We start from the raw sequence: 26,136 nt of genomic DNA, 5'->3' as shown, positions 1-26,136 counted from the left end.
CGCTTTTTGTTTTTATTTGTCTTTTTAAATTCTATGTGTTGTCAGCAGTGAAAAGAGGGCACGTTTCAGCAGCAAGTTATCTCTAAAAGGCAGCATGATGTTTCATGAACCATGAGGACACCCTGCTTGTTTTTCACAGCCCGTTTTGACTGTGGTGAACCTCAGATCAGTGCCCCTGTTACTGATGCAGTCAGTCCAACATGAAGGTAACACATAAGTAAGTCAACGTCAGGGCCCAAAATGTATGTGCTTGATTCATTAATCAAAGAGCTTTCAAATTCAGATATAGCTTCTACTCTAATGCATACAATTAATTAGAGGTGTCACATTCCAGAAGAAGGAGCTGTTGGTCCTTTATTTCATAAACTGAGTCTAAAAAATGTAACATCTTGAAAATCCTTTTCATATTTTAATCAAGAGCGGTATGAGGCCTCCGGGTCCAAATGTCTTCTTTCATTAACTCAACAGATTTCTTTCCTGTCATCAGATTGAGAAATATTTGGTTTATACCAGTGGAAGAGAGTTGTTACTTCTCAATAACTTCACACTACAGGTGAATACAATGTAGAATAGAACTATACATTAAAATGAGAAACACTGAGAAATTGGAAGTGTATTGTTTTCTCGATGGAGGATTTACACAGTTGAAGCATTTGTCTGAGTTTTGACATCTATAGGGTCATACCTAAATATTTCTTCTTGCTATTTTTTTACTAAGACCTAAACAATATGATACATGCAATCACAAAAAAAATCTTGTTTTATCTTTTACTGAGAGCATTTAACCTTTTTTCCTCCAAGTCCAACATCTTGCCCCACCACTTCCCTCTAAAGCTTTAAATATTTTCAACTGATCTGTATCAAAGGTTCAAAAATATATTCTTATGTCAATAAATGGTTTAACCAGTGTTTAATAACAGAACCAAACTTTAAGCTGCTAACCCTGTAAACATTTACTCAAGACTGAACAGCTTTATTCTGCTGGAGCTGATCTGGTTTTGGGTAGGTTTATCCCTCCTGAAAGCCTTAATCCAACAACAGAGAGTTTAGCTCTTACGAGCCTCACGCTGATCAGAACAATAAAAAAAAATATCAAACAATATTTAGAGTTTTAAAGGAATAAAGATGGAGGGAGTACAAAATGAGGGCAGCATGGGGGAATGTGTGGAAAACAAATACAATTCTTTCTATTGAATCGTTTATGCAGAGGTGTGGAAGCTGCAGAGAAATACGTCAGGGTCACAAACAAAGTGCTGGTGTTTAAGTCAGAAAGAAGATGCAATACCTCAAGATGTGCTATCATTTACTGTTAAAAGCAAACTTAATCATTTGGGGTGTTTTTACTTTAAGAAGTTTTAAGAATAATCCTCTGCGTTAGAAAACCTTTAGTGTAAAAACACAACAGACCAGCTGAGGCCTTGACACGCTCCTTATCTGTTATCTGTGACTATCAAACGTAGGTCAGCTCAAACACAGCTGTGTGAGAGACTCAGAAACCCAGCTCTGACCTCTACAGAAAAAAATATGTATAAACTATACTTACAGCTGTGGTAGAGTCATGAACACTTCTCTTTGTGTACTAAAATGTCAAAGCTTGGACTTATTACATTTTGATCTATAGATTGAAGTCTCAGCCTGAAGATGTTTAGAAAAGTCAACGCTTTAATAGAACCCACCAGCAGATGGCAGTAAAGACCAGCAACATATTGCACACAGAGGGCAATACATTTACCGTTTGAAATATTGAATAGAAGATAAATTAAGAACTTTGATGATCAGTCATTGATAAATATATTGATTCACTTCCTTCAGGAAAACACTAAATCTCTGATGCATGTTTAGGAGCTGTAATCAGCAGCATATTAAAATCAGTGGTACAGTAACATTCAACAAACTAATAGCATCCTACTCTTATTTCCATAATGTATGCCCACACAATCTCTCTCAGATACCCTGAGGATATGGGTTAATGAGAGAAACAAAATACACTAGAAACGTTGCACAATCAATAAAAGCCAGCTCCACAGGAATGACACCAACTACTAGTTTGTTTCTAACATGTTTCCTCATGTGACCTGCTGTCATACGCTTTGACTCACGTTAAAACTCTCTACAAATACAGAAAATTAAACGTGGTTTGTGTAAGATGTCTAATTTAGAGATGTTCTGGTACCAGTGTTTTCTCCCCAAAACAGATTGTGACACCTGAATTTGTGATTCAGCAGACTCTGATGTCTAAAAAGCACAACAGCTGCTCTCTAATTTCAGTCTGTTTACACTTTTTAATTACAAGGTTTATTTTTATGAAGAAGAGACAGCTGCTTGTATTTCAGCCCCTGAAATAATATTAAATCCAGTCCAAAAACAAGCTAAGCTAACATCAGCATCAGCACTCTGATTTTTAACCTGGAAGTAATTGATTTTATTTTTCTTTAATCAAAATAATATTATCCACTAACAAGGTTCTGTAGATGTTTATAGCTGAACAACAAATTCCTGTTCTTGTCTGCTTTATAACAGTTACAGGAGGAAGCAAAAGACTGTATAAAAACATGGACAGCACAATGCTCCCCCCGAGTGAGGCCATAACTTTAAGAGCTCCCCTGACACACTGACATCAGTATTGGTTATAAAGCCTCATTAAAAATAATCCAATTCGTTTTCCAGACAACTTTAGTTTGGATTAGTTAATTGATGCTAAAAAATAGAGTGGTGTCACATTGTGATTGGCATCCCTGTTGACAAATGTAAGCTCCTGCATATGGAAGCATATATGTAACTAAATTAAAATGAAAAAGAAAATGACATTTGCTTTTTAATTTTAACTGTGTGATGTAATTAGCGTTGTTGAAGATGAAAATTAAAATGCAAATAGGATTATTGAATATGAATTTTAATTATGAGTCAAATAATGCGCACACAATTAGAAAATTAAAAAGCATTTCTGTTAATTAAATGGAATTTTCAAATTCGCTTTTTCATTTTAATTTTGTTACATATATGCTTCCATACCTGCAGTGTTCTTTACAGGATTATTAGACCCGAGGAGGTTTTGAGAAAGACATCACTAAAATTTCCAAGAAGTTTTAATGAGCTCTGTCCCTAAAATGTTTCAAAGTTGCTTTTCACACATGTCCCTCTCAGCCTGACGTCTCCCTGTCAGATGATGTAGGTGGTGGACAGGGGGAAGCGAGTCTCTGGAGGCAGGACATGACATCAAAAGCACCCTTGGGAGGCCATATTGTAATGTTTACAACAATGGTGGACAGTTTTTGCATTTATATCAATGCTACGTGCAAACAGACGGACACATTTCTGTTCTTGTCTTGAAAATTCTTCTTCTTCCTTAACCTTGGATGTTTTTATTCACCCCATGATATGTTGCTCTTCCTTTGCACCAGTGAGCATTACATCATCATCCCCCTCTTCCCATCTCACTGTGTGCTCCCTGATTCATCCCTGACTTCTTGTGGATATTTGACAAGGGGACTATATCAGGAAAAATTCCAGATAAAGTCAGGGTGAAATTTTTTACTTACGTTCACATGCAGCTCATCCTGAAAATGTCATGAAGTCTTGAGGAGATCTGTGCATGTGTGAATGAAACTTTTCAGAGCTTTCAAATCAGTAAAACTTATTCAGTCAAAAACAAGAGATTTTACTCACAGTGGGGGAAAACTGGACCATCCCGATTTATTGTCCTGAAGATGAAAAGAGCTGATTTGATTATCACATGAATGAAAGCTCCTCTTTCTAATGATCAAGAGTTGTGATGACGCCCGAGAGAGCACATTTACACTTTAAACGAGGGGCGGACTTGATCATTAAAGGGCTCTCGCTCACACCACAGACCACCTTTCACCTTTTGACTGCTGCTCATGTTAATAAGAGCTGCAGGCTCAGGAGACAGACACTGAATCGACAGCCCGACATGATGACGGCGCCGGCCTCATCACAGCCAAACAATATCTTCATGAAATCCTATGGGGGCAAGAAAAAGAGTAAAATAGTCACAGATAAAGATACAGCCTTTGGGCGTGATGGCTGACTTTCCGCACTTCTTACCAAACACTTAACGATACACAACTTCCAGCCAAGGCGTCTTCTCTGTGTGCTGAATTGTTCATAATCCAGTTTGCAAAATAAGAAGCAATTGATCAAATAATTTCTTTGTTCAATACATCTAACATTAAACCCCTGGAGAAGAGCCCGCTCATTTGTTTCCAATGAGTCTCAGTTTCACTGTAAATAGTAAGTTACTAAGAGGTTTCACTCTGGCTGGCTTCAGCGATATGCACCTGAAAAAAAAAGACACTTATTTTGTGATTTACTCGCAATAAATGGAAGTTAAGTTTCCAAAAATATAAACATCTTGACGTAGATCTGTGAAAAGTAAAAAGTCAAGCTTAGTCAGGTCTGTCCTCAAGTGGAGACAAACAACTTTAACAATGTTTGAAGGAAGGATGGTTTGATTATTTTGGATGCATTCCAGGAAGTCAGGAAATTTGATGCTGATTGGCCTTGGTGACACATTGTTGAGCAGATTTCATGACACGCTTTGAGGACTGCAGCCTCTACATGGGGAAATGTAACTGTTGGGCTAAAACACTGCTCTGGGAAATCAGATTAGAAGCAGAGTAACTGACTTTAAAACAGTAGACTGATGTTTGACAGATTTGTCTTGACTATCATTTTTTTTCTTTACATTGTTCTAGTTGTTCATGGTAATACCAAACCTTTGGTTTCGACTATTACGTAACTTCTATTACTCGTACTATCCTTCCGTCATGTGTCATTACTTTACATATATTCTGACTCTTGGATTTAAGTCTGTATTAGTTGTTGCTGCTCTGTTTGTTAGTCACTACTCATCTCTCTGGCTGTCTGTCTTTATCCCTCTTTCTTTGACTCATCCAGTCCCAGCAGGTGGCCGTTCCCCTTGAGTCTGGTTCTGCTTGAAGTTTCTGTCTGTCAAAAAGAAGAGTTTTCTTGCTAATGTTTCCAAATGTTTTTGTAAAGTATCCAGAGCAGCTGTGTACTCAGACTGTTTGAGGGGCAGGAGTGAAAAAATTAAAAAGACACCAGCTGTGTGCCACGGGGAACCAGTTGAGATTAATGAAGATCTGCTTCTGGCAGCATTTTGAGAGCGTTTTGTCGGCTCTTTGGTTTTTCGGTCTCTCATTGGTATTCTGTTAACACAAGGTAGTTACACAGACCTGCCTGTTAAATGTAAGGGTGGGCTTGTATTCATTTGAGATCAGCAGGTAGCCTGGAGATTTCAGAATTGGTATAATTTTAACTCCTGATAAGAGGTAGAGCCAAAATCCAAATGACCACCTCAAAATCTTGAATTCTAAGTCCCTTAAGATTTTTGTTGAGAAAATGTTTATTTTGCTAGTTCGTTGTCTTACTTTTATGAAGTTATAAAAAACACCATCCGTCTGATACTGAAATGGAAGTAGTTAAGGTGTTCACAATCAGACAGAAAAGATAATGTGTGTACCAAGCGGCAACCTCCGGTCTCAAACTATGAAGCCCATGCGGAAGTGTTATAAACTGCAATTCATTGAGAATCCGCTTGAGGCTGGCTGCAGAAACACCAGAAACCACATAGACACCAATTCAACAAAGACGATCTTTGCAGCATTAATAAACATGTTTACAGCCTGTTTCAAAAAACGGCTTGGCTCTACGAAGCTAATCTCTCTATCGGCACACACTGTAGGGGGTGAATTTTTTTCTAACGTGACGGTTCAGAAGATATTAAGATATCGAGTTTTTGCCCAAATAAGGACATGACTGACGTGACTCCCGGTCGGGAACACATAGCTGTTAGCTAGGAGGCTCAAACTCCGCCCCTTTACATCACACTCTGCCTGGTTGAGTTCCGCATTTCCAGTATGGCTGCTGCCGTCGATTGGCTTCAAAACAGCGCTCAGGAACAGATGGGTGACGTCATGGATACTACGTTTATTATTTATACAGTCTATGGTCTGCACATATCCTTCATGCCACATCTGCAGAAGGTGGTGCCTCAGTTTGGCCACCCTAGTCTAAAAGGTCTGGCTCTGCTCCGGCTCGATACCCACAGTAGAGGGTTAATATAAACACATTAAGGCACAAGTAATAAGAGAGATATCTGGGGTTCCTTCCTCGTGAAAATTTGAGGATCTAACTCTAGATTTTTTGCATCCTGGTGAATATGGATGCAAAGGCCAGATTATTAACTTGAAGCAGCTATCTGTCTCTTATCACCCCTGTTCTTGGTCCCAACCCTGACTCAGAAGAACTGATGTTTTCTCTACTACAGAGACTTCAGACCAGATGTGCTACCCCACAAGTACACCACTGCCTTAGAGGTAACTAATGTTATGATTTGGCATTGGCACTATCAAAATTGATTGATTGATTAAGAGGAAGTGAGCTGCAGTTAAAAGTATTACATTATATGTATCTTCTATTTATGCAGGGAGGACACACTGAGACTGAGGTCTCTTTTCCAGACACCAGTTAAAATAGACACACTCATAAACACATTCATAATTGCAAGCCCTAACCTATTTCAAATGTCTTCCTATTTTAAAACACTTTCTTTAAAAACATCATGACACGAGAGGACAGCTGTCATTTGAAAATTATTCCACATAATAAGAGCAGAAACACTGAGAAGTCTCTCCTCATTCAGTTCTAAACCTCAGTGTTTTTAAAGTTATCCAGTTTTGTGACCAGTGAGATATTTAACTCAGTTAGTGTAAGACTTCACCTCGCTCCTGTGCGGGTCACTTTTATCAAGAAACCTTGCTTGAGATACTGTGGGTCAAAGGATGAGCTTGTGATGTATGAAATAAAGCTCTACATTTACAACCAGTCAATCACATAATACAGTCAGAAAGCTGTAAAAGTTTCACATTTAAATCAAATTTTTAAACGTGCTTTATCACTGCTACAACAGTAATGATAAACATCTGGTGTGATTTAATATCTGCTGGAGAAACAACCACACTAAACCTGTTTGGCCTGACTTTATAATGAAGATATGATAGATGGTCCTCACACACAAGTCTCAGGCAAACTTCTCATAATGACGACCCAGAGCCAAACAACTCAACATGAATATCCTCTCTGCTGGATGTATGAGTCCACACATTCCCCAACCACCTGCTCAATATCACATAACCCTCCTTTTGTTCCAGCAGGTCCCCTCTTCTTACCTCAGGTGCTTTAGTTGGACATTGCTCTACAGAGGGACAAAGGTGTATTTATGAGACAACACATTCCTGGGCTCACTCACCGCGGCTCATAACACACATTGTTGTCTCCTTTTCTCTGCAGAAATGTGAGAAAGTTTGGCACTTTAGGGCAAACTGTGGCAGCATGGCTCCTTTGGTAAACTTCTCCATTGCTGCCCTGTGTGTGTTTCAAAACCAGGAAGTGATGTCACAAGGCCAAACCCCACCTCTCTTTTCACCTGAGGAGAGGGAGGGGCCTCACTCTGAGCTTGTCAAGGGGAAAAACAAGGAAGAGCTCACATACGGGCAGGTTGCTGTGTGTTCACTTGACCAGATTGTGTCCTGGAGACGGATAAAAAAGGATTTCACACAGCTGCTGGGTTTCCCAAAACGGATATGGACATCCCGGACTCTCCTCACGGGAAAATGGGGCTGCTGAGGACCTTTGATTGCTCTGAGTTTGGCAGCTGGGAGAAAATAGGATCAGGTGGATTTGGACAAGTATACAAAGTGCGGCACGTACAGTGGAAAACATGGCTGGCTATCAAGTGCCCTCCTTGCCTTCATGTGGATGACAAGTGAGTTACAGACACAAGGGTTATCTTTAAAATGATGTATGTGATGGAGGAATTTAGCTGGAAAAAAAACTCCTTGCTCAGTTTAAATCCAACTTTTCTTCAGTTTTTGAGAACTAGAAGTATAAAGCAGACTTTTTAAGATCTTTTGCTTTTGTTTCTTGCCTTTCTAAAACTTGTTTCTATCCATAAAAGCAGACAGACAGCGGCTGTGATCATGACTGATTTCAACAGAAGTCATTACCTCTGAGTCCTTGAAAGGTTGAACCTCATGAAATGTGTGTGACTCACTCCCTCACTGCCAGTCTGAAGCCATAAAGTTGCCTCAGCAGCAAACAAGAGGCCACGTTTTAGATATAGATGCAGATATACGGTGTTGCAGGGAGCATTGATATGCTGATTCATTCTCAGGGGTAAAGTGAGTCCACATTGCTTAGGGCCACAGCTGTTTATGTATCTAAAGCAGACCCAAACATGAAAGGTTCAAGCAGCAGTGTGGTGTTGATGAGCCGGCCTCAGGGAAGGGCTGATTTAAATGGATGAATGTTTCAGTAAGAGGCGTAAGGGGGTCTTTTTTTCTAAAGATACAGCTTGAAATTACTCAATCCTTGCAAAGTTATCTGAGATTTTACATAAATCATATTTTGTGCTGCATATATCTGGAAAAAAAAGAGCAAAACATTTTCATTTTAGATGGATGTTCTGTGTGTTTGTTGGCTGTCCTGCTCTGTTTGCCCTGTCTCAACTTCTAAATAAGCCTCTCCTGAAGTTGGACTCCATTGGCAGGGCAGAAATGGAAGTTTCCATTCTTTCTGGCTGTGTTATTTAATGAATCTTTGGTGATTTAATGATTCAATCTGACTACAGACTGAGATTAAACCCCCAAACAAACCTTTCTAACATTGTATTTCCTCAATTGATCACTTTTATAGCTTTCTTTTAACCTTCTCATCGAGTCACAACAATGTTTTGAAAAGATAACCAACAAATAGGAAGTGTTGATTGCAACATTTCCCAAAAAAGAGGCGTGCTGTTCTCTTTAAAACTTGACATGCAACTAAAAGCACCTAGCAAACTTTAACTGAAGATGTTGTCATCCACAAAAACCTTGAAATTACAGAAACTTTTCTATCAAAAACTAAAAAATACTGTCACTAGAGAGTTTAAAAACCATATTCCTAACAAACAGAGAGCGGTGATTTCAACATTTCTTTAAAGAAGCTCTTGACGTCTTCTCCAGAATGGCACGTCAAACAAAAAATACTTTTAGCCCAAAAATATGACAAACATTGACTACAGGCAGAAAAACTTTTTTAAAAAAACCCATAAAGGTGGAAAGTAGGGATTTGAGTTATTCAAAACTAAGGCCTCATAGCTTCTGTGCAATTTAAAGCATCTGCAGAGTTGAACTTTGACGATTTGTAATCCTCAAAAATCCAAAATGCATAAACTTTATAACCAAAAGCTTAATACACTGTGTTTTAAAGCCACATAACTAAAAAAAGAGGAAGTGTGTTTTAATATTCCCCAAAAGAAGCTTCTAAAATCATCTCCAGAATCTGCCTCAATAATGTAAGCATCCACTGCCCTGAACCTGTAATGTTATCATCCTCAAAAATCTCCTAAAACTTTAAAATCAAAAAGGAAGAGATGGTAACAACATTTTCCAAAATAAGAAAGAAAGCAGCCTGACATCCTCTCCAAAACCTGTCGTGCAACTTAAAGCATCTGCTGACCCTGAACCGAAGATGTTATCATCCTCAAACATCAGCAGAGTACATAAACAGCCATTAGACTGCCTCCTTCATTGACCCGCGCATAACATCCAGAAGCAGGGACTCAAAGCGTCCTTTGTGTGTCCTGTGGGCTGCAGGCTGCAGGCTGAAGGCTGTCGCAGTGTGGCACAGACAAAAAGAGAAGCTGTCAAACCGGTCTGACCGGGCCTTGCTGTTAGAGCAGGGACATTGTTATTTGGTTCTGAGGAGCTGCTCAGGAGCTCTCAGGATTAGACGAAGGTTTAAGCAGACAAATGCTCGCCCAGTCTCCTAATCATGCTGTCTGGAAGATTGAGCCTCTTGTACTGACGCTAAAGGACAATATAGACAGGTTCCCTCCCATGCACTATGCACTTCACTGAGTCTTTAACGCTGCAGGAGTGTTTTCTTTGTATGTGATTTCATCTTATTAATGCTGGAAAACAGAATTATTGCTCTGCCTTTGAAAGCACTTTTATCTCCCTCTATCTGTCCTCATTAAGAGTTTGCATGTTTTAAAGCTGCAGATATGTGCTCTGAGGTCATGAATGACCTGCACGCTTCTGTTTGAGGTTTGTCAGCAGACCCAGAGCACTGATAAAGAGAGCTGTGCAAAGGTTGAGCAATAGAGAACAAGAGCCCTGTTTAATGCTCTCCTCATGCATTACAGGCCTGACTGGAATGTCCTCAAGGCCGTAAAAAAAAAAGCCTGTGGATAGTTTAAAAAAACGCACAATACACATACTTTGGATGGACGATGGTAAATAAATGATAGATGTCTGCCCAGGAGGCCACACTTTCAGAGCTGCTTTGCATAGCTGCGAGCTCAGTTAGAATGACGAGTAGTGTGCTGGAATCTGGACAACAGTCATGCTAAATATTACCCCTCACTGATCAAGGCATGACCACAGAGTCATCAGGTTAATGTTTGATGAGAGGCTTTGATAAATGAAAGAAAGCAGGCTGGATGTGAACTGGCAGCTTGAAAACATGGATTGTTTGCATTAGAGATGGATGTAGATACTATGGTGCATATATTAGTCTTGATTCTTTTTTTAATGCCTTACATTCTCTGTTTTAGCTGCAGCCATCTTGTTTCTGTTGAAAACTTAAGGTCACAATATTTGAATAAGAAGGTGGAAAGGCCTTTTTTTTTAAGGTGGCCCTGAAGGTCAACTGCACACATTTTTCACTGAAGGCTGAAAAACCTTTCAGTAAAAGCAAAAACGATTCACAAAACATGGAAGTATTTCATGAAACCCCAAACATTTCTCAAATATAAAAATACCTAGAGGAGAGCTTTGCGTTTTATGAGTTTTTTGTGTGTGTTTTGTTAAAATAATGCTTTGATGGAATTTTTGTTGTGTTATGTTTTATGGTTTTCTGTTTCATGAAATACTTTTGCATTCTGTGAGATATTTTAGCATTTTTTTTAAATGTTTCCTGCATTTCATGAACTACTTTCTGTTTTGCAAAATGTTTCAGCCTTGCATGAAATATTTAAGGTGTTTTTTTTAATTATTTTTGCATTTTATGAAATGTTTTTTCAGGGTCACCGTACTATCCTGGTTGACAAGCTACCTTAGTAGTCAATCAAGGGTAGCCATTCTCTAAAGAATGCTTTGTTTTGTTAATAATTGTACCATACATGGGTCCATCATTTAAAAAACAAACATCATGTTGTGATGAGGAAAAACTCAAAACTGAGATCCTAAACTCACCAGATAAATAATTACTAAGTCGCCCCTTACTGGCCATTAGAAACAATTAAAAGAGTTAGGGGTGGCTTAATTATTTAAACCTTTACTTAACCTGTGTATTTTTCATTCTGCAATGAAGTTGCCGTACAGGAATGATAGATATAAAGTGACAGGATACTACAGAGAGATGATGACAAATGACCAAAGCAAAGACAGCAGCTACAGTGAAAAAGACAACAAAAGAGACAAAAACAAAGAAGGAAATTCATATTTTAAAAACTAATGGCTTTATTTTAAAAACATAGAGGCTATTTTTACTTCTTACAATAATTTGATAAATAGAAACAAGCAAACTTAGTCAGCTTTAAAGCTCCTGTTAGCAACTTTTATTTGTGGTCATTTTGTTGCCCCCTGTGGACGAAGTGGCATATTTGATCTTTTTTTCTACTTTGTATACATGAGTAAGCAGTGTGTTCCTGACCAAAAGTCTCATCAAGCTTTCTTTTAAAAAGTTAATAGTTTTAATCATTTTTGCTACGGAAAAAAGGGGATGGTGGTTTTAGCAGGATGTTATCTGACACCTACCCTGCGGCATTTACAGACATATAAATAATACAAAAAATAAATAACTGACTAGAAATAACCAATCTTCTTGCTAATAGTTTCTTCTGCTTTTTTTGGTTATATAAAGCCATTAGATTAGTATCAGTCCCTTCCTTAACATGCTAAATACTCCTCACAGGAGCTTTAAAAAAGGGTTTTGTTTGTACTCTCTTGGACTCACACAAACCAGTGAAATCATCTCATCATTATCTTTTTGAATCATAGGGAGCGCTCTGAGCTGCTGGAAGAGGCTAAGAAAATGGAGGCGGCTAAGTTCAGATACATCCTGCCCGTGTATGGCATCTGTGAGGACCCTCAGGGCCTGGTCATGGAGTACATGGAGACCGGCTCTCTGGAGACCCTATTGGCCACTGAGCCGCTGCCCTGGGAGCTACGCTTCCGCATCATCCACGAGACCGCTGTGGGGATGAACTTTCTGCACTGCATGAACCCTCCACTGCTCCACCTGGATCTGAAGCCGGCGAACATCCTGCTGGACGCTCACTACCATGTCAAGGTACAGAAATGACTGTCACAGGCCTCTTTAAGGATGATATTTACCTTGGTAACAAGTTAAGTAATGCTGCTTTACTTCACAAAAAATATGATCTGAATCAGAGGGTTTTAAATTTGCCTGTACAAAGAGGTTTAATACAGCACTGCACAGTGGTTTACGGTGACTGACTTAAAATCACTTTATGAGGTGCAACTTTTGTCTGATTTCTCCTTAACTAAAGACTTGAGAGGATTTTAAACAAGCATTAAAAGTAGTTTTCTTGTGAGTTACTTTATATTTAGGCTCAGTTTAAGCCGCATGTTTCACTCCTTTATCTGTGTTTTCAGCTTTATTGCTGCAATATTAAACCATAAATCCATATTTTGGATGACTATTATTCATTTAATAAAACTTTCCAAGCTATCTCTGGTAATTTTAGTGTTAAATTAGATGTAACATGAACATGTATAAAGGTACACACTTCAGGGGAAAAAAGAAACATCATATTCATAAACCAACATCATTACAAGGAAGCTCTTGTAATGAAAAACACCAAGAAAGCAGCACATACAACAATCCAAGTGATCATATCAGGGACACACATAAATACATAAAAAGTATTCAAACGCTTTAGTGAACAAACAGGTTTTGATTTGAATATAAAACGTGTAAAAAAACATGTACCAGTGTGGTTTTGGTTTTGATTTTGAGGAGGACACTTATTAACGCGATGAGTCCCAAAGTGTGGGCCGAGGCCGCGTGTTGGGCCTGAAGGTGCTGCAGGTTTTATTTAGTCAACAGAAATCAGAAGAGAGGAAGGGATGTTGTTCTATATATCATCTCTGCTGTCGTTTAATCATGGGCATGAGGCTGGGAGGATTTCCCCGTGTTGTGTTGTTTATGTTGTCGTTTCAATGTGTTTATGATTTTGTATTGCTGCCATGTTGGCCGGGCCTCTCTTGTTACATAGATACAAATGATATTTAAAAAATGTAAATGAGATGCCTCTTGCCCAAAAAGATTACTACTGAGTCAGAACTACTTTCAACAACTACAAAATATTCGCTTCTCAGGTTTTATGATTAACATTAGCACATCTTCTTATCCACTTTAAATTTTTCTGCTGATTCTCTTAAGTGGGTTGAATCATATCTTTCCAATCGATCCCAAACTTTGCGATTATCTAATCATCAATCTGATGCTCTCAACTTGTGTACTGGTGTTCCACAGGGATCTATACTGGGCCCACTTTTGTTTCTTGTTTGTTTGTTTGTTTGTTTGTTTGTTTGTGTTTTGGTTTCTCCTCTGCCTTCTTATTTTGATCTTATTTTACTCTATTTCATCTTTGTTTAATCTTGATCTTTTTAGGGAGCCTTTTTAACATCTGGCAAGGGACTACGGATGTAAACTAGCCTTTTGGCTAATTCTGGCATTTTTACAGAAGTGTTCATTAATATGCATGGTTCTTTTAGATAATAAATAAATAACTAAATAAATCTTGTGATGCCTAAAAAGGTTGTTAAGGTTTGTGTGGGTGGATTATTACCAAAGATAGAGTTTTATTTAGTCTCTCCGATCATAATATGGAAATCAAAGATAGATAACTATAGGATTAATTAATTAGCTAATTAATTATAAAGATCTTAATGTCAGGTTTTATCAGAGTTGTATGATTAAAGGTTGGGTGAATCCTAGAACATTTTGAGATCTAGTCTCAGATCAAATTGTCTGTAATCTGTTTTGTTTTAAGGCATCCTAATGTATTAAATAGTTATTTTCAGAAAAATGATCATTTACTATCTATTTAAAGTCCTTTAATGAAAGAGCGTCCTTTACTGTTTGATTCTTTTTGTTGTTGTAGCAATGTCTTATTTAGTATTATTATCATATTTAGTTGCACAGTTTTAGGTTTTCAGAGGAATTTTCATGCGTGAGGAGGTTCATTTGGCTTTTGACTCTGACACTTAAAGCTGACAGCGGTGCTCTCGCTTGGGCAGTCAGGTGCCTCTCTGCTGTCCAACCTCTCAGCAGCTCCTCTGCACTGAGAGCAAGGGGTGGGAAACCTTCATTCTGAGGTTTAATACCTGGATGTAAACACCTCACCTGGGCCTGTCCGGACAGGATTAATTCAGCTCCAGTTGAAGCTCCCTCCTGTCACTGTGTGTGTGTGTTTGTATGCGTGGGTGTGATCTGTGTAAAGTGAAGGCCTCTCCTCTGCTGCAGGCTGAGACATGGCAGCGCTGCCCTCATAGAGTGCTCACTCCTAATAAGAGCTTAGCAGCGTGTCACACTCACATGGCAGAGTGAGTGAGTGAGTCATCAGTGTCACGCTGCTTCAGGAGGAAAGAAGCAATGAATTTTCTGATTGATCATCTTATCTGATTTCTTTCTGTCTCAGATTTCTGACTTCGGCCTAGCCCGCTGGAATGGTCTGTCACGGGCTGATGACATCAGTAGAGACGGCTTCTGTGGCACCATCGCCTACCTGCCACCTGAGAGCATCATCGAGAAGGACAGAGTGTCAGACACTAAGCATGACGTGTACAGGTGAGGGTTTTTAGAAGCTTTCTTTGAACACTTTTGGGATGAATGTGGGATGTTTTTGTCAGATAGGTGTTTTTTTCCTCTCCTTTTGTATGTTCAGTCAAGTTCTGACTCATATCAGTCGCTGTTATTAACCACATGTAGGAGCTGGTTTTGGAAAAATATTCCACCAACAAGTCAAAGACAATCAATGCTGTGTTCTTGAGGAAGATTCTATTTATAATACGACTTCAATTTAAACATCCTTACATTGCGTATAGATAATCTGACAGCACTGGTTTATAAAGAGAAGTGAGGAGGTTGACATTTTAATAGAAATGATAAATGAAATAATTTCTGGGAAGCATTATACTGATATTTTCCTCCTACTGATGTCTTACAATTTTTGCTCTGCCTCTATTTCAGTTTCTCTATTGTTATCTGGGGGATCCTCACACAGAAGAAGCCATACCAGGTGAGACACTGAATGTTTCTTTAAGGCTGTTCAAAGTGATTTTTATGCAGAACAATTTGTACAAACTAAAATGTTAAAAACAGAACACTTCAGTTTAATCAAACTTATATTGAGGTCCAGACTTTAATCAATACTGTGATGCCTATGGTGTCAAACCGGTCTCCTGATTTTATTTTCTTTAGGATTTTTTAAAAAGTTGGTCCAAAGTCACAATTCAAGGACTAAGACAGTAAATGCTCCTTATTGAATTCGAATAAAACCTATATTAGCTTGTTCAAGCCCAACAGTTTCATTCAACACAAGTACCATTTCTGACAAAACAAATAGCCAACCACAGTTTGAAAGGTTTAGTGCGGCACCAGGGGTGGCCTGAGATTTTAAGGGGGCCCAGGCTAGCACTGGTCACTCTTCTGGACACACACCTGCACAGATTAAGTTAAGCTGATGTACTTTATCATTCTTTATTTTGCCCATTTATAACTTTATACAATGACGTTTCACTGTACTCCCCGCTCATTTTTCATCTATTTTTAGCGTTTCCTGATTGTCTTTCATAATTTCCAGTAAAGACATATCGTTAGGTGAACACTCCGTGTGTGTGTGTGTGTGTGTGTGTGTGTGTACAGGTGCTGTAGTGTATTTGTTTACTCTGTGAATTCCTGAGCGTGCAGCTGAACAGGGCCAGACTGGCAACAGAGTGTATTTTTTCCCAGGCGTATCAGATAGCAGTTCACTTCAGGGTATTTGGTTCTCTTTTTTTGAGGGCCAGTGTCTGGATCAAGGTTTTCCAGGTTGGCACCGGCACCGCCTATGTTGATCCAGACATAATTAAAAAGTAGGGAATGACCGGGCAACCACCCCTTTCCATCTTCCACCTCCACCTGCGGAGGGTATTAAGGCTACAATAGGAGGTGAAGTACCTGTGATTAGGGCCTCTACCTGTTTGTTCTGAATCACTGACTGGGCTGATCCCACAGAGTGATACAAAGAGGTCAGGAGCTGTTCAGAGCTTTTTACCTGCTGCTCCCATGGGAAACAACATCACACACTCCTTATGTGAGGAGGTTTGGTGATACACTGTGCATAACTGTCTTGCATAACAGCATCCTTAATTGAACACTGAACTATATTACATTTGACTTTATACTGAGGTCACATGTATGTATTCTCTTTATACACATCCTAATCAGAAGATAAGGCTTCAAATCAGATTTATGGGCCTCACTGTCATAAAATAACTTTCTTACTGTGCATCTGTCGTATGAAATCAGATTAATGGATGGATGCATGAACTTTGTTTATCCCAACTGAAGAAATGATTCTGTTTAATTATGTCCAGGCTTTGGAGAAAAAAAAACACTAAATATACAATAAATACACAGGGAGAGATTTGTTTCAGAAATAAAGAGAATGAAAAGGTGTAAATGCATCAATCACTATCAATTGCAGAGCCAGGGGTGGCCCTGAAATCGGATCGGTCACCCCATGGCCACCCTGAAATCCTAAACCATGATCGAGTATTTTCCTTTCTTTTGTTGGTGCTTTGAATAGTGACTTTGGACAAAAATCTTAATTTTTGTCCTCAAAGACTTAAATTCAGCAAATTTAAAGGATTTCCCCTTTACATTTTTACCTTTTGAGTTACCTTAGAGGTCAAAAGTACAGTAAATGTGATTACTGGCAATAACTCTCCTAGATTTGGAGTAAGCGCTTAATGTGTACCACACCTGGCCACCCCTACAAAAGTCTGTGCCCCACTGTGGCTCTACCACTGATCACTATTAAACAAAATTCATCTATTTACTGTATATTGAAAGATCATATAGTTGAAATAACTGCATAATTTGCAACATAAAAACAATGTTTTCATGCGTCTCTAGTTGCTTTATGCATTGTAAACAATGTCTCACGTGGAAAGTGAGACAGAGACAGTTATGACCCTGCATACTTTACCTACAATTTATTTACAAAAAAAAAACCAACACAACAACAACACTTGTTTTGAGTGTACAACAACATGATTTAAATAAAGTTAAATAAAAAGATTTTAAATATATCAATAACAGTATACAAACACACATAAGGATTTATACATATGGGAAAATCATTAAAAAGCTACTAAATTCAAAGAAGTGACACCCTGGAGATCTGTTGAAAACTTTTGGATACAACACAACCATAAACATGGTGATCAGCTGTTTCTGTTTGCAGGGTGGTCTGTATTTCATAAAGCTCTGAAGTGGAATATAAAAACACAATATACTTTGTTGTTATGTAACTGAACATGTGACTTATTTTTTTCTAGGAGAGAATAACATTCTTCAGATCATGGTGAAGGTAGTGAAAGGGGTCCGTCCAGACCTGGGTGCAGTGCCTCGCTCAAGACCCTCAGCCTGTGCAGGATTTCTGAGCCTTATGCAGCGCTGCTGGGCCCCAAAACCTGATGCCAGACCCAGCTTCCAGGGTAAATAATGCCTCTTTATCTCAGCAAATGTTTGCTCTCTATGTTGAGTATGTTAACATGATCTGACAAGGCTGTACCATACACTCAGAATCTACAGAATTTAATTGCAGGGGTCTGTTAGACAAAGGTTGTTGACTCCTAGATTAAGTGCAGCTTTTCTTCCCTTTTGTTCCTATGGATCCTGTAACCTGACCCTAACCTGTTGTACTTTCAGAAATCACCTCTGAAGCTGAGGAACTCTGTTCTAAACCACAAGAGGAGCCCAAGACACCAACTCTATCAACATCTGAGCTGGAGCCATCATCCCCAAAGTCACTCACAAGTGACCAGGTATGACAAAAGGCTGTATGTTTTAATGACTTGTGCTTTTCTGGCAGGTTTGACCACGCTCATCATACTGTAAAGATTTTTAAAACATCATGTGTTAATCTTTGTCTACACTGACATAATGGAAAAGATGTTTTTATAGCTTGTTACACAACTACAGCAGTGACCCACTCACATATCCATGCTTTACTTTTATCATATTCTTTATTATGGCTTTAAAACTGGACACTTAATATGTTACTAAACAACCAGACAAAATGGAGGCTTATCGCTGGTGTGCTCCAGACATGGTAATGACTTTTGAAGTCATATGTTGTGTAAATATTTGATCCTCGGTCAACACTTGCGTCACAAAAGAGGAATGTTGACTGATGGGATTATTTAACCTGTCCTCTGCTGTGTCATTTCCGTTCTTTGCCGACATGTCCGTGACTTGATTTTACTGCTTATGACAGGTGACAGCTGTTTTTGAAAAACAAGCTGTGCTGAGCATCTGCATGTGTTCAAAGAAGCAAAACTTACAGAAGCAAACTTGCGCTCAGCAAATAATCACACTGCCAACATACAAAACGACCTTTCACTGTGGCTTCTGAAAAGAGCAGCATGGCGGGGACACACTATCAGAAGAAGAACTCAGCTCAGTAGCTTATAAAAACCATCAAGCTGCTAACTTAAGTGTTTGCTAGCAAACATTAGCAATAGTTTAAATGTATGCCTTACCTATCCCCCTGCATAATACCATCCAAAACTTATGATAGCAAAGTTGCTAATATGATGGCTTTATAATATTATAAGTGTTTGGTAGCTAAAATTTTCATTAGTTTGACTTCCTTATAATAGCCTGTAGCTAGTGTTAGATAGGTAGCTAATATAGCTAAAAGGCTAACTCAACTGTTCAGTCACTAACATTAGTTTTAGTTTTGAATTTAGACCTTCCCTATCGTAGTATGTAAAACTATCAAGTAGTTAGCTAAGTAGCTATTATTATTACTTAGCTAACTAACCTGTTTGCTAGATCACATAACTGGTATCTTTGAATCCATGCTGTCTTTGTCCTAGCATGCCACTATCAAACAGAAAGTCTCTAATATTTCTGTTACATTGTTAAACAATTTCTCAATCATTTATCTTTTTTTTATATTTTATTACTTTAATAATGCAGAAAAATGACAATGTTTGTTTGATACCCTCATTTACAACCTAGAAAACTGCAGAGCAAAACGTGACCATCCCACACTCAAAGTGGCATCAGAGGAATAGCAGCGGCAGCTTTGACTATAACACACACCTATGTATGACTGTGATGAAATCTTCAGTGTTCAAGTCTGTTACCTTCTTGCTATTTATTTTCCAGGTTAATGACAGCAAGCCCGTGCGTCCAAAGTCGGCCATGTTGCCAGAAAAAGACTACAGCCTGTCTGAGCTGCTGAGCCAGGTGGATTCTGGGATTTCGAGGAGTTTTGACCGTGTTAAAGAGGAAAGCTGCCACAGCAAAGAGAACACATGCAAGAGACTGTCAGGCATCTCTTCAGCTGATTCAGCCTTTTCCTCCCAAGACTCCATTACACTGTCCTTTGAGAAAGAAAACCCATGTGGTAAGAGCTGATTAAAGAACTACAACTGAGATTATTACTTCTGTAAATCTGAAACTACTGTCGCCTCATACCCGTGTTTTCTCCTTCACTAGATTCTGCTGAGGTCCAGAAGCGTAAGCTGTGTGAGGCCATCAGAACCAAAGACACTGCCAAGCTGATGAAAATCCTCCAGCCTCAGGACGTTGATCTTCTTCTTGACGGTGGAGGCAGTCTGCTCCACCACGCCATCACATTGTCTAACGAAGAGGCTGTTAAATTCCTTCTCCTGAACAATGCTAATCCCAACCTTGCAAACGCCCGTGGCTCTACCCCTCTGCACCTGGCCACAGAGCACCACCTGAAGCCGCTGGCAGATCTCCTGCTCGGCCGTCGCAGCACCAACGTCAACGCCAAGGACGAGGACCAGTACACAGCTCTGCACTGGGCAGCTCAGAATGGCGATGAGGCCATCACACGCCTGCTGCTGGACCGTGGAGCAGCCATCAATGAGGCAGATGGCCAGGGACGCACTCCAGCTCATGTGGCGTGCCAGCACGGCCAGGAGAATGTGATGGGTGCTGCTGAGCCGTGGTGCAGATGTTCGAATCAAGGGTAAGGACAACTGGACCGCGCTTCACTTTGCTGCCTGGCAGGGGCACCTTGGCATTGTGAAGCTACTGGTGAAGCAAGGGGCTGACGTCAACGGGCAGACCACAGACGGGCGGACACCTCTTCATCTTGCATCGCAGGGGGCAGTACAGAGTAGCGAGGATCCTGATTGAACTAAGAGCTGATATTCACAGAATGTCTGCTGGGTTAAACACACCTCTACATGTGGCGGCAGAGACCGGTCACACCAGCACCTCTCGCCTCTTGATCAAACACCAGGCTGATATCCATGCCCAGAATGCACAGGGACTTACCCCTCTTCACCTTGCCTCCCAGAGGGGCCACTTAGCCACGGTCAAGATGTTGATAGAAGAGGGGCAGACCCCCAAAGAACCAACCAGGCCTTACGAACCCCCTGCCACTTTGCAGCAGAGAATGGACACTGTGAAGTCCTGAAAGAGCTGCTCCTCCACTGTCCAGAGGGCGCTGCTCTGTCAGACGAGCAGGGGCTGAGTCCGTTACACCTGGCTGTGCAGGGCGGATACTCAAACATCATCACCATGCTGGTCCCACAGGACTGCCAGGACTTAGTTACTGACGAATCAGTGACACCAACAGCTGAACAACCTGCACAGCCTGAGGGGAAGCAGCTCCAGAGGAAAGTCGTCATCCTAAAATTGACGGAGCACAAAGACAAAGACTGTCCACAGCCTGCTGGTGCACAGTGTGCCTCAGCACCTTGCTAACAAACAGAGACATGGCCAGAACTGTACAGAGCTGTCTTTAGAGCCATTTTTTACTACTCTTTTCTTGGGTCATTCAGAACTTAGGACTTTTTATGGACTTACATGCCCTTTCCTTTTGGTCAAAAAAAGCTTCGATGTAAATATGTACACTGTAAATAGAAAGTATAAATACTCTGCTGTGTTTGAATAAACACTGTGTTAATTTTTTTTTTTTTTACCAAACAAGCACATTTTTTTACTAAACAAACACAGACTTATGATGAGGACACCTGTGACCTGTGGGGACTTTTCAGTATACTGGACTGCCTGTAAGTTACAGAGCACAAACGTTAGTTACAGAGCAGTCGATCATCAGAGCCATTGCATTTATACAACAGTTTAACATTCAGTGTTCTGTACCTGTTACATATCAGTGCTTCATCACCATTAAACCATTTTAAACCTTATTCTATTTTGACCTGGTTTATTTTTTACATCCATGAAATGTTAAATGTTATTATATTCAAGGCATATTGGTAATTAGAAAGTTGGTGGAAATTTTTTGTTAAATGTTATTTATATTCAAGGCATTGGTAATTAGAAAGTTGGTGGAAATTTTCCACATTTTTTTAGCTACCAATGATGGTAGAAGACAAATGAAATAAAAGTCAGTTTAAAGCTCCTGTGAATATTTTTCGCTCATGCCTCTTCATGACCTACAAAGTCAAACAAGACCATTAGCGACAATATTGATAACTTCTGTACAGTAACTTTTAATCTGTGATACCTCTGTCGTCTGGCAGGTGTCCTAATGAGTAAATTATAGCATGCTGCAGGAACAAGACAGCTGGATGAGATTTTTTCATCAGGAAATGCTGCTTACATGTGTACAGGTAAAGATCAGGAAAGTGAGATAAGACCACTTTTTCCTCAGGGTGCAACAAAATCAACACAAACCAAAAGTTCCTAATGGGAGCTTTAATTAGATGTAATAAGATAAGATAAGATAAGATAAGATAAGATACTCCTTTATTCGTCCCACAATGGGGAAATTCATGGAGTTACAGCAGCAAACAAGAAGGTGTACAGTACAGAATATATATATTTAAAAAAAAATGTCCATCAGAGACGACAGCTTTGTCAGTCTTGCTCTCCTGTATCCTGTCCGCCCACAGCAGGTGAAATCCTTCCAATGTGGCATTCGTAATTAAGATGTCTGTAATTATTACACTTAGTCAAAAGCATTGAGGTGCTAGTTTAGCAGGGACTGTAGTCCTATTTGAAGCAGTTACTGGTTCGACTCCCAGTGAAAACCTCCCGCTTCATTGTATCCCCCACTTTCTGTTCCCTACTTTCTTGTCTCTCTTCTGCCGCCATCCCCAAAAACAACTAAAAAACCTCTAAGGCTGGCATAAAAACCATGTAACTTACAAAATATTCAAAGATATTCCCGGGGTAAAACTTGGCAAAATGTATTATTCACTTCTCTGATTTTACATGAAGTCTTTTATGACTGGTTAATGTTGTAACGAGGCGTTTTTCAGTCACAGAACAGTTTGCTTTGATCTACTTTTCATCTGACCCATCCATTGGCTGATAGCTGTCAACCATCAGTGCGGCTCTGCTCGAGGTTTCTGCCTGTTCCTTTGCTGAGTGATAGCTCATAGTGGATCAGTGTAAGCTCAATTCAATTCAATTCAATTTGCTACTCATTAATGAACGATGGTGTCACCCATACAGCATATCTCAATGTCCTCACTTGTGGTATACTCATAAAACCTTCACCTATTATCAAATATTATAGAATGGTGCGTCCCTCAGGCTGTGACAGGCAGACACATATTTAGCAGCCAGAGGAGCTGCTGACCCTTCCCCCAGGAGAACTGACAGTTTCTCTTCTGGGGTTAATGTTGGGAAGTTTGGTACATATACTATATACTACTACTACTATATATACTTCTCTTATATTACAAAGAGTACAGTGTGTGTGTGAGAGTGTAAATCATTCAAAGAATGTTTTTGTTGATCGGTGTTATTTGAATTAAAATATACATATAACATATATTTAATGTTACTAAAATACATTATTTTAGTTTTTATCAATGGTCACTAACGAGGGCCGGGGAAGCGCCCTGAGGCAACTTTTGAAACCCAGCAAATGTAAGCCCAGCTTGCATTAATGGATACAAGCCTTAAAGTTTTATCCAGTTTTAAAAGCAACATGAATTTACTTCTAGCAGCAGATAATACACATGAGGGTTATCAGTCACAGCACGGTATACTTTTATTCACAATTCATTTGGCCCTGCACAACAGAAGGCCATCCACTGCTGTTAAGACGTTTGTAAATTTGACTGAAGTGCTGAAAGACTAAAAATGACAACCTAAAATCTCTTTTTTCTCACTCTTTGAAGTCACAGTGCATTTCTAAAATGAGATAAATCTTTCTGTTCCTGCAGGCTATTTAAGAAAGCACTTTCTGTCAGAGCCAATGCGTCTCAGAGACCTTGTTGCTCCACCTGCATGTGCACATGAATTATCAGCCTTGATGCCGGGCAGAGGCAGCATGTCTGTACTACAACCTCACCTGTACTATTATTGTTATTATGTCTCTGCTCCAGACCCCACAGAGCATGCTCAGGTTGGCACAGACCATGGGAACTAGCCCTGAGGGGGATCACAGGCTGCAGGATTGATGGATGTGGGGAGAAGGGGTAGCTGATGATCTACCTGTAAACCCAGCTGTTGGCTAATTCCTTCAAGGACCACTTTGAGTTTTCATCACTCACAAAACCAGCATGCCCTACCTGACGCCTCAAGGGATCAGATTTTCGTAATCGGAAGAGGTGGAGTGCAGTGGCTGTGATTGTAATTTTCATGTTTTTATAGTGCGTGTTTGAAGAGAGGCAGAAAACGACTGGTGGAGTGTGTAAAATGTGAGCATTGTGTTTTTGTGTACACAGTGCTGCATAGTGCGTGTTTGCCTGGTGATGTGTCTCAGCTCAGCCATGAGGAAGATTAATGGCTGCTGTGTTGCTCAATCTCCAGCGCCAGTATCCTGTCAGGTCTTGCTCTAATGTTTGATGACTAGTAGGTTTGGTTGTGTTACAGTAAACAATATACAGCATGTCTTTTTTCCACTCAGGGCTACAGTTCTCTAATCCTTCACTGCTGTGTAATGTGGAGCCTGGTTGTTCAGAATAGATAAGAATGAGGGAATCTTCTTTCATACTGTCCAGGATGAGGAAATTAATTTGACTTCTCTCTGTCTTTCAAGGAAAACTGTGTCGAGTCAGAGTGACTCAGTTGTCCTTGAGACTATAAGAGATTACCAAATCCAATTCAGCAGTGCCCTGAATCTGACTTTATACAACATACTTTTGTCCACAGGATAAAATCCACATGAGCTGAATGATCCTCAAAGTCTCTTAAATACAAAATTATTTGGATTTTCTTTTCACTTCTGTAAAAAAATAACTTACTGGGCAACCCTAATCCAGTCCTCATGGGATCAGGGTTGCCCAGATTTTTTGCATCAAAGTTTCCTCAATTGAACAGGACAATATTAACCTCCAAAAGGCAGAGGTGGAAATCTAGATTGTCTGATCCAATCATATTTATTTATGTCATTTAATTCAGATAGTTGTTTAAAAAAATAGCACCAGCAATTTAAAGGCTCTAATCAGGGGAGGAGCTAGACTCGCAATGCAAAGGGGGCGGAGCATCCTCAAGGGGCCCTTCTGATAGTCAAATTCATGTATATTGATTTCTGGGGATTATTAACTGAACACAACGGGAGGTTGCTTTAAATTGAAAATAGTGTGTGTGTGTGTGTGTGTGTGTGTGTGTGTGTGTGTGTGTGTGTGGTGTGTGTGTGTGTGTGTGTGTGTGAATGTGAATGTTTTGTAATTACAACACTGACTGTGGACAGGGACAGATATTGGCTGTTCCAGTCCTCAGTAGGAGGCCCCTGCCTAACGTGGGCCCTGGGGCGGCCGCACCCTCTGCCCCCGCAGTCACTCTGCTTATGGCTCTAATCCTTTATCTAATGTGAAAACACTTTTACTACATCTAAATTAATTGTTCATTCAGCCCAAAATGTTGTAACATTTTAGAAACCTGTGCGGGTTTGAATGTTAAGGAAGAAAAGTGGTCCGCATAATGATCCTTGGGGAACCCCAAAGCAACCTTTGATAATTTTGAATTAAGATTAAGTATATAAATCTTAGTATACTGACCTAGCTGTTTTCATGTTGACCAAGAGTTTGCAATCTCCATTACGACAAAGTGACGAAGGCTAGAGAATATGTCAACTTACATTGTAGAATTTATATAAAAACATATCATCTGTATTCCATTTTTTTTTTGAGAATATCAAGTGATTTTGGTTAAATCAGTTTATTTTACAAAGAGTTCCTTCATGGTTTATTTGAAATCCAGAAAAGGGCTATGTGTTATTTAAGTGACATGAACATGTCTCAACAGTTAGCCTGGATTTGTTTTTCCTGTTCCTTTGACATATTTATGACATTTTAACCATGGAGGGTAAATGTATCTTTCAGGTTTAACCATTGACATTGATACTTGAGTCATTTCCCTTCCTTATTGTCTCTCTGAGGTTCATAGTTTAACCTGTGCCACATCTTGAGGAAAGATGGATGAAGTCAGGACCAACCAACACATGAGTCACCTGGCCTCAGGTGAAGGAAACCAGTCCAGAGCTGAGACTCCAGACAGATCTGAGCAGCACTGTGCTCTTTCTCTAGCCTCAAAGTGTGTTTTATACACAGGAGATGGTGTAAACTGCTGAGGCTTCAAAGTCAGGTTGAGTTCTTCATACCTGTGAAAAGTCAGCTGCATGTGGTTTCTGACCTTAATGCTGTATTTCATCAATATTAGTTGTAAGAGGTAATGAGGTACTGTCAAATACAGCAAGGCACCACATCTAATGTGAATCATTACTTACATTTTGGCCCAGTAATCAATCAATCAATCAATCAATCAATCAATCAATCAATCAATCAATCAATCAATCAATCAATCAATCAATCAATCAATCAATCAATCAATCAACCAACCAAT

The 26,136-nt window shown here is 39.6% G+C and overlaps 1 protein-coding gene and 1 long non-coding RNA gene across 2 annotated transcripts; one reads left to right on the top strand and one right to left on the bottom strand.

The window, feature by feature from the left end:
* Positions 1-2,977: 2,977 nt before the first annotated feature.
* On the bottom strand, positions 2,978-7,414 carry LOC117813329. Its single transcript, XR_004631393.1, has 4 exons — positions 7,292-7,414; positions 3,863-3,981; positions 3,667-3,701; positions 2,978-3,586 (listed from the first exon to the last, which is right to left on the bottom strand). It is a non-coding gene; the product is annotated as an uncharacterized LOC117813329 (long non-coding RNA).
* A 40-nt stretch (positions 7,415-7,454) lies between these two features.
* ripk4 (receptor-interacting serine-threonine kinase 4) lies at positions 7,455-21,521 on the top strand. The gene is given in 11 exon segments (XM_034684486.1): positions 7,455-7,807; positions 12,087-12,378; positions 14,756-14,904; positions 15,307-15,354; positions 17,659-17,819; positions 18,034-18,149; positions 19,501-19,741; positions 19,834-20,293; positions 20,295-20,462; positions 20,464-20,702; positions 20,705-21,521. Coding segments are annotated over 11 exon segments (2,427 nt in total). The 5' UTR covers positions 7,455-7,625; the 3' UTR covers positions 21,076-21,521.
* Positions 21,522-26,136: the final 4,615 nt, after the last annotated feature.

Source organism: Notolabrus celidotus, chromosome 5 (assembly GCF_009762535.1).
Source record: "Notolabrus celidotus isolate fNotCel1 chromosome 5, fNotCel1.pri, whole genome shotgun sequence".
NCBI classification, from domain to species: domain Eukaryota; kingdom Metazoa; phylum Chordata; class Actinopteri; order Labriformes; family Labridae; genus Notolabrus; species Notolabrus celidotus.
Note: the sequence above shows the minus strand (reverse complement) of the source record. Positions and strands in the feature narration are given on the sequence as shown.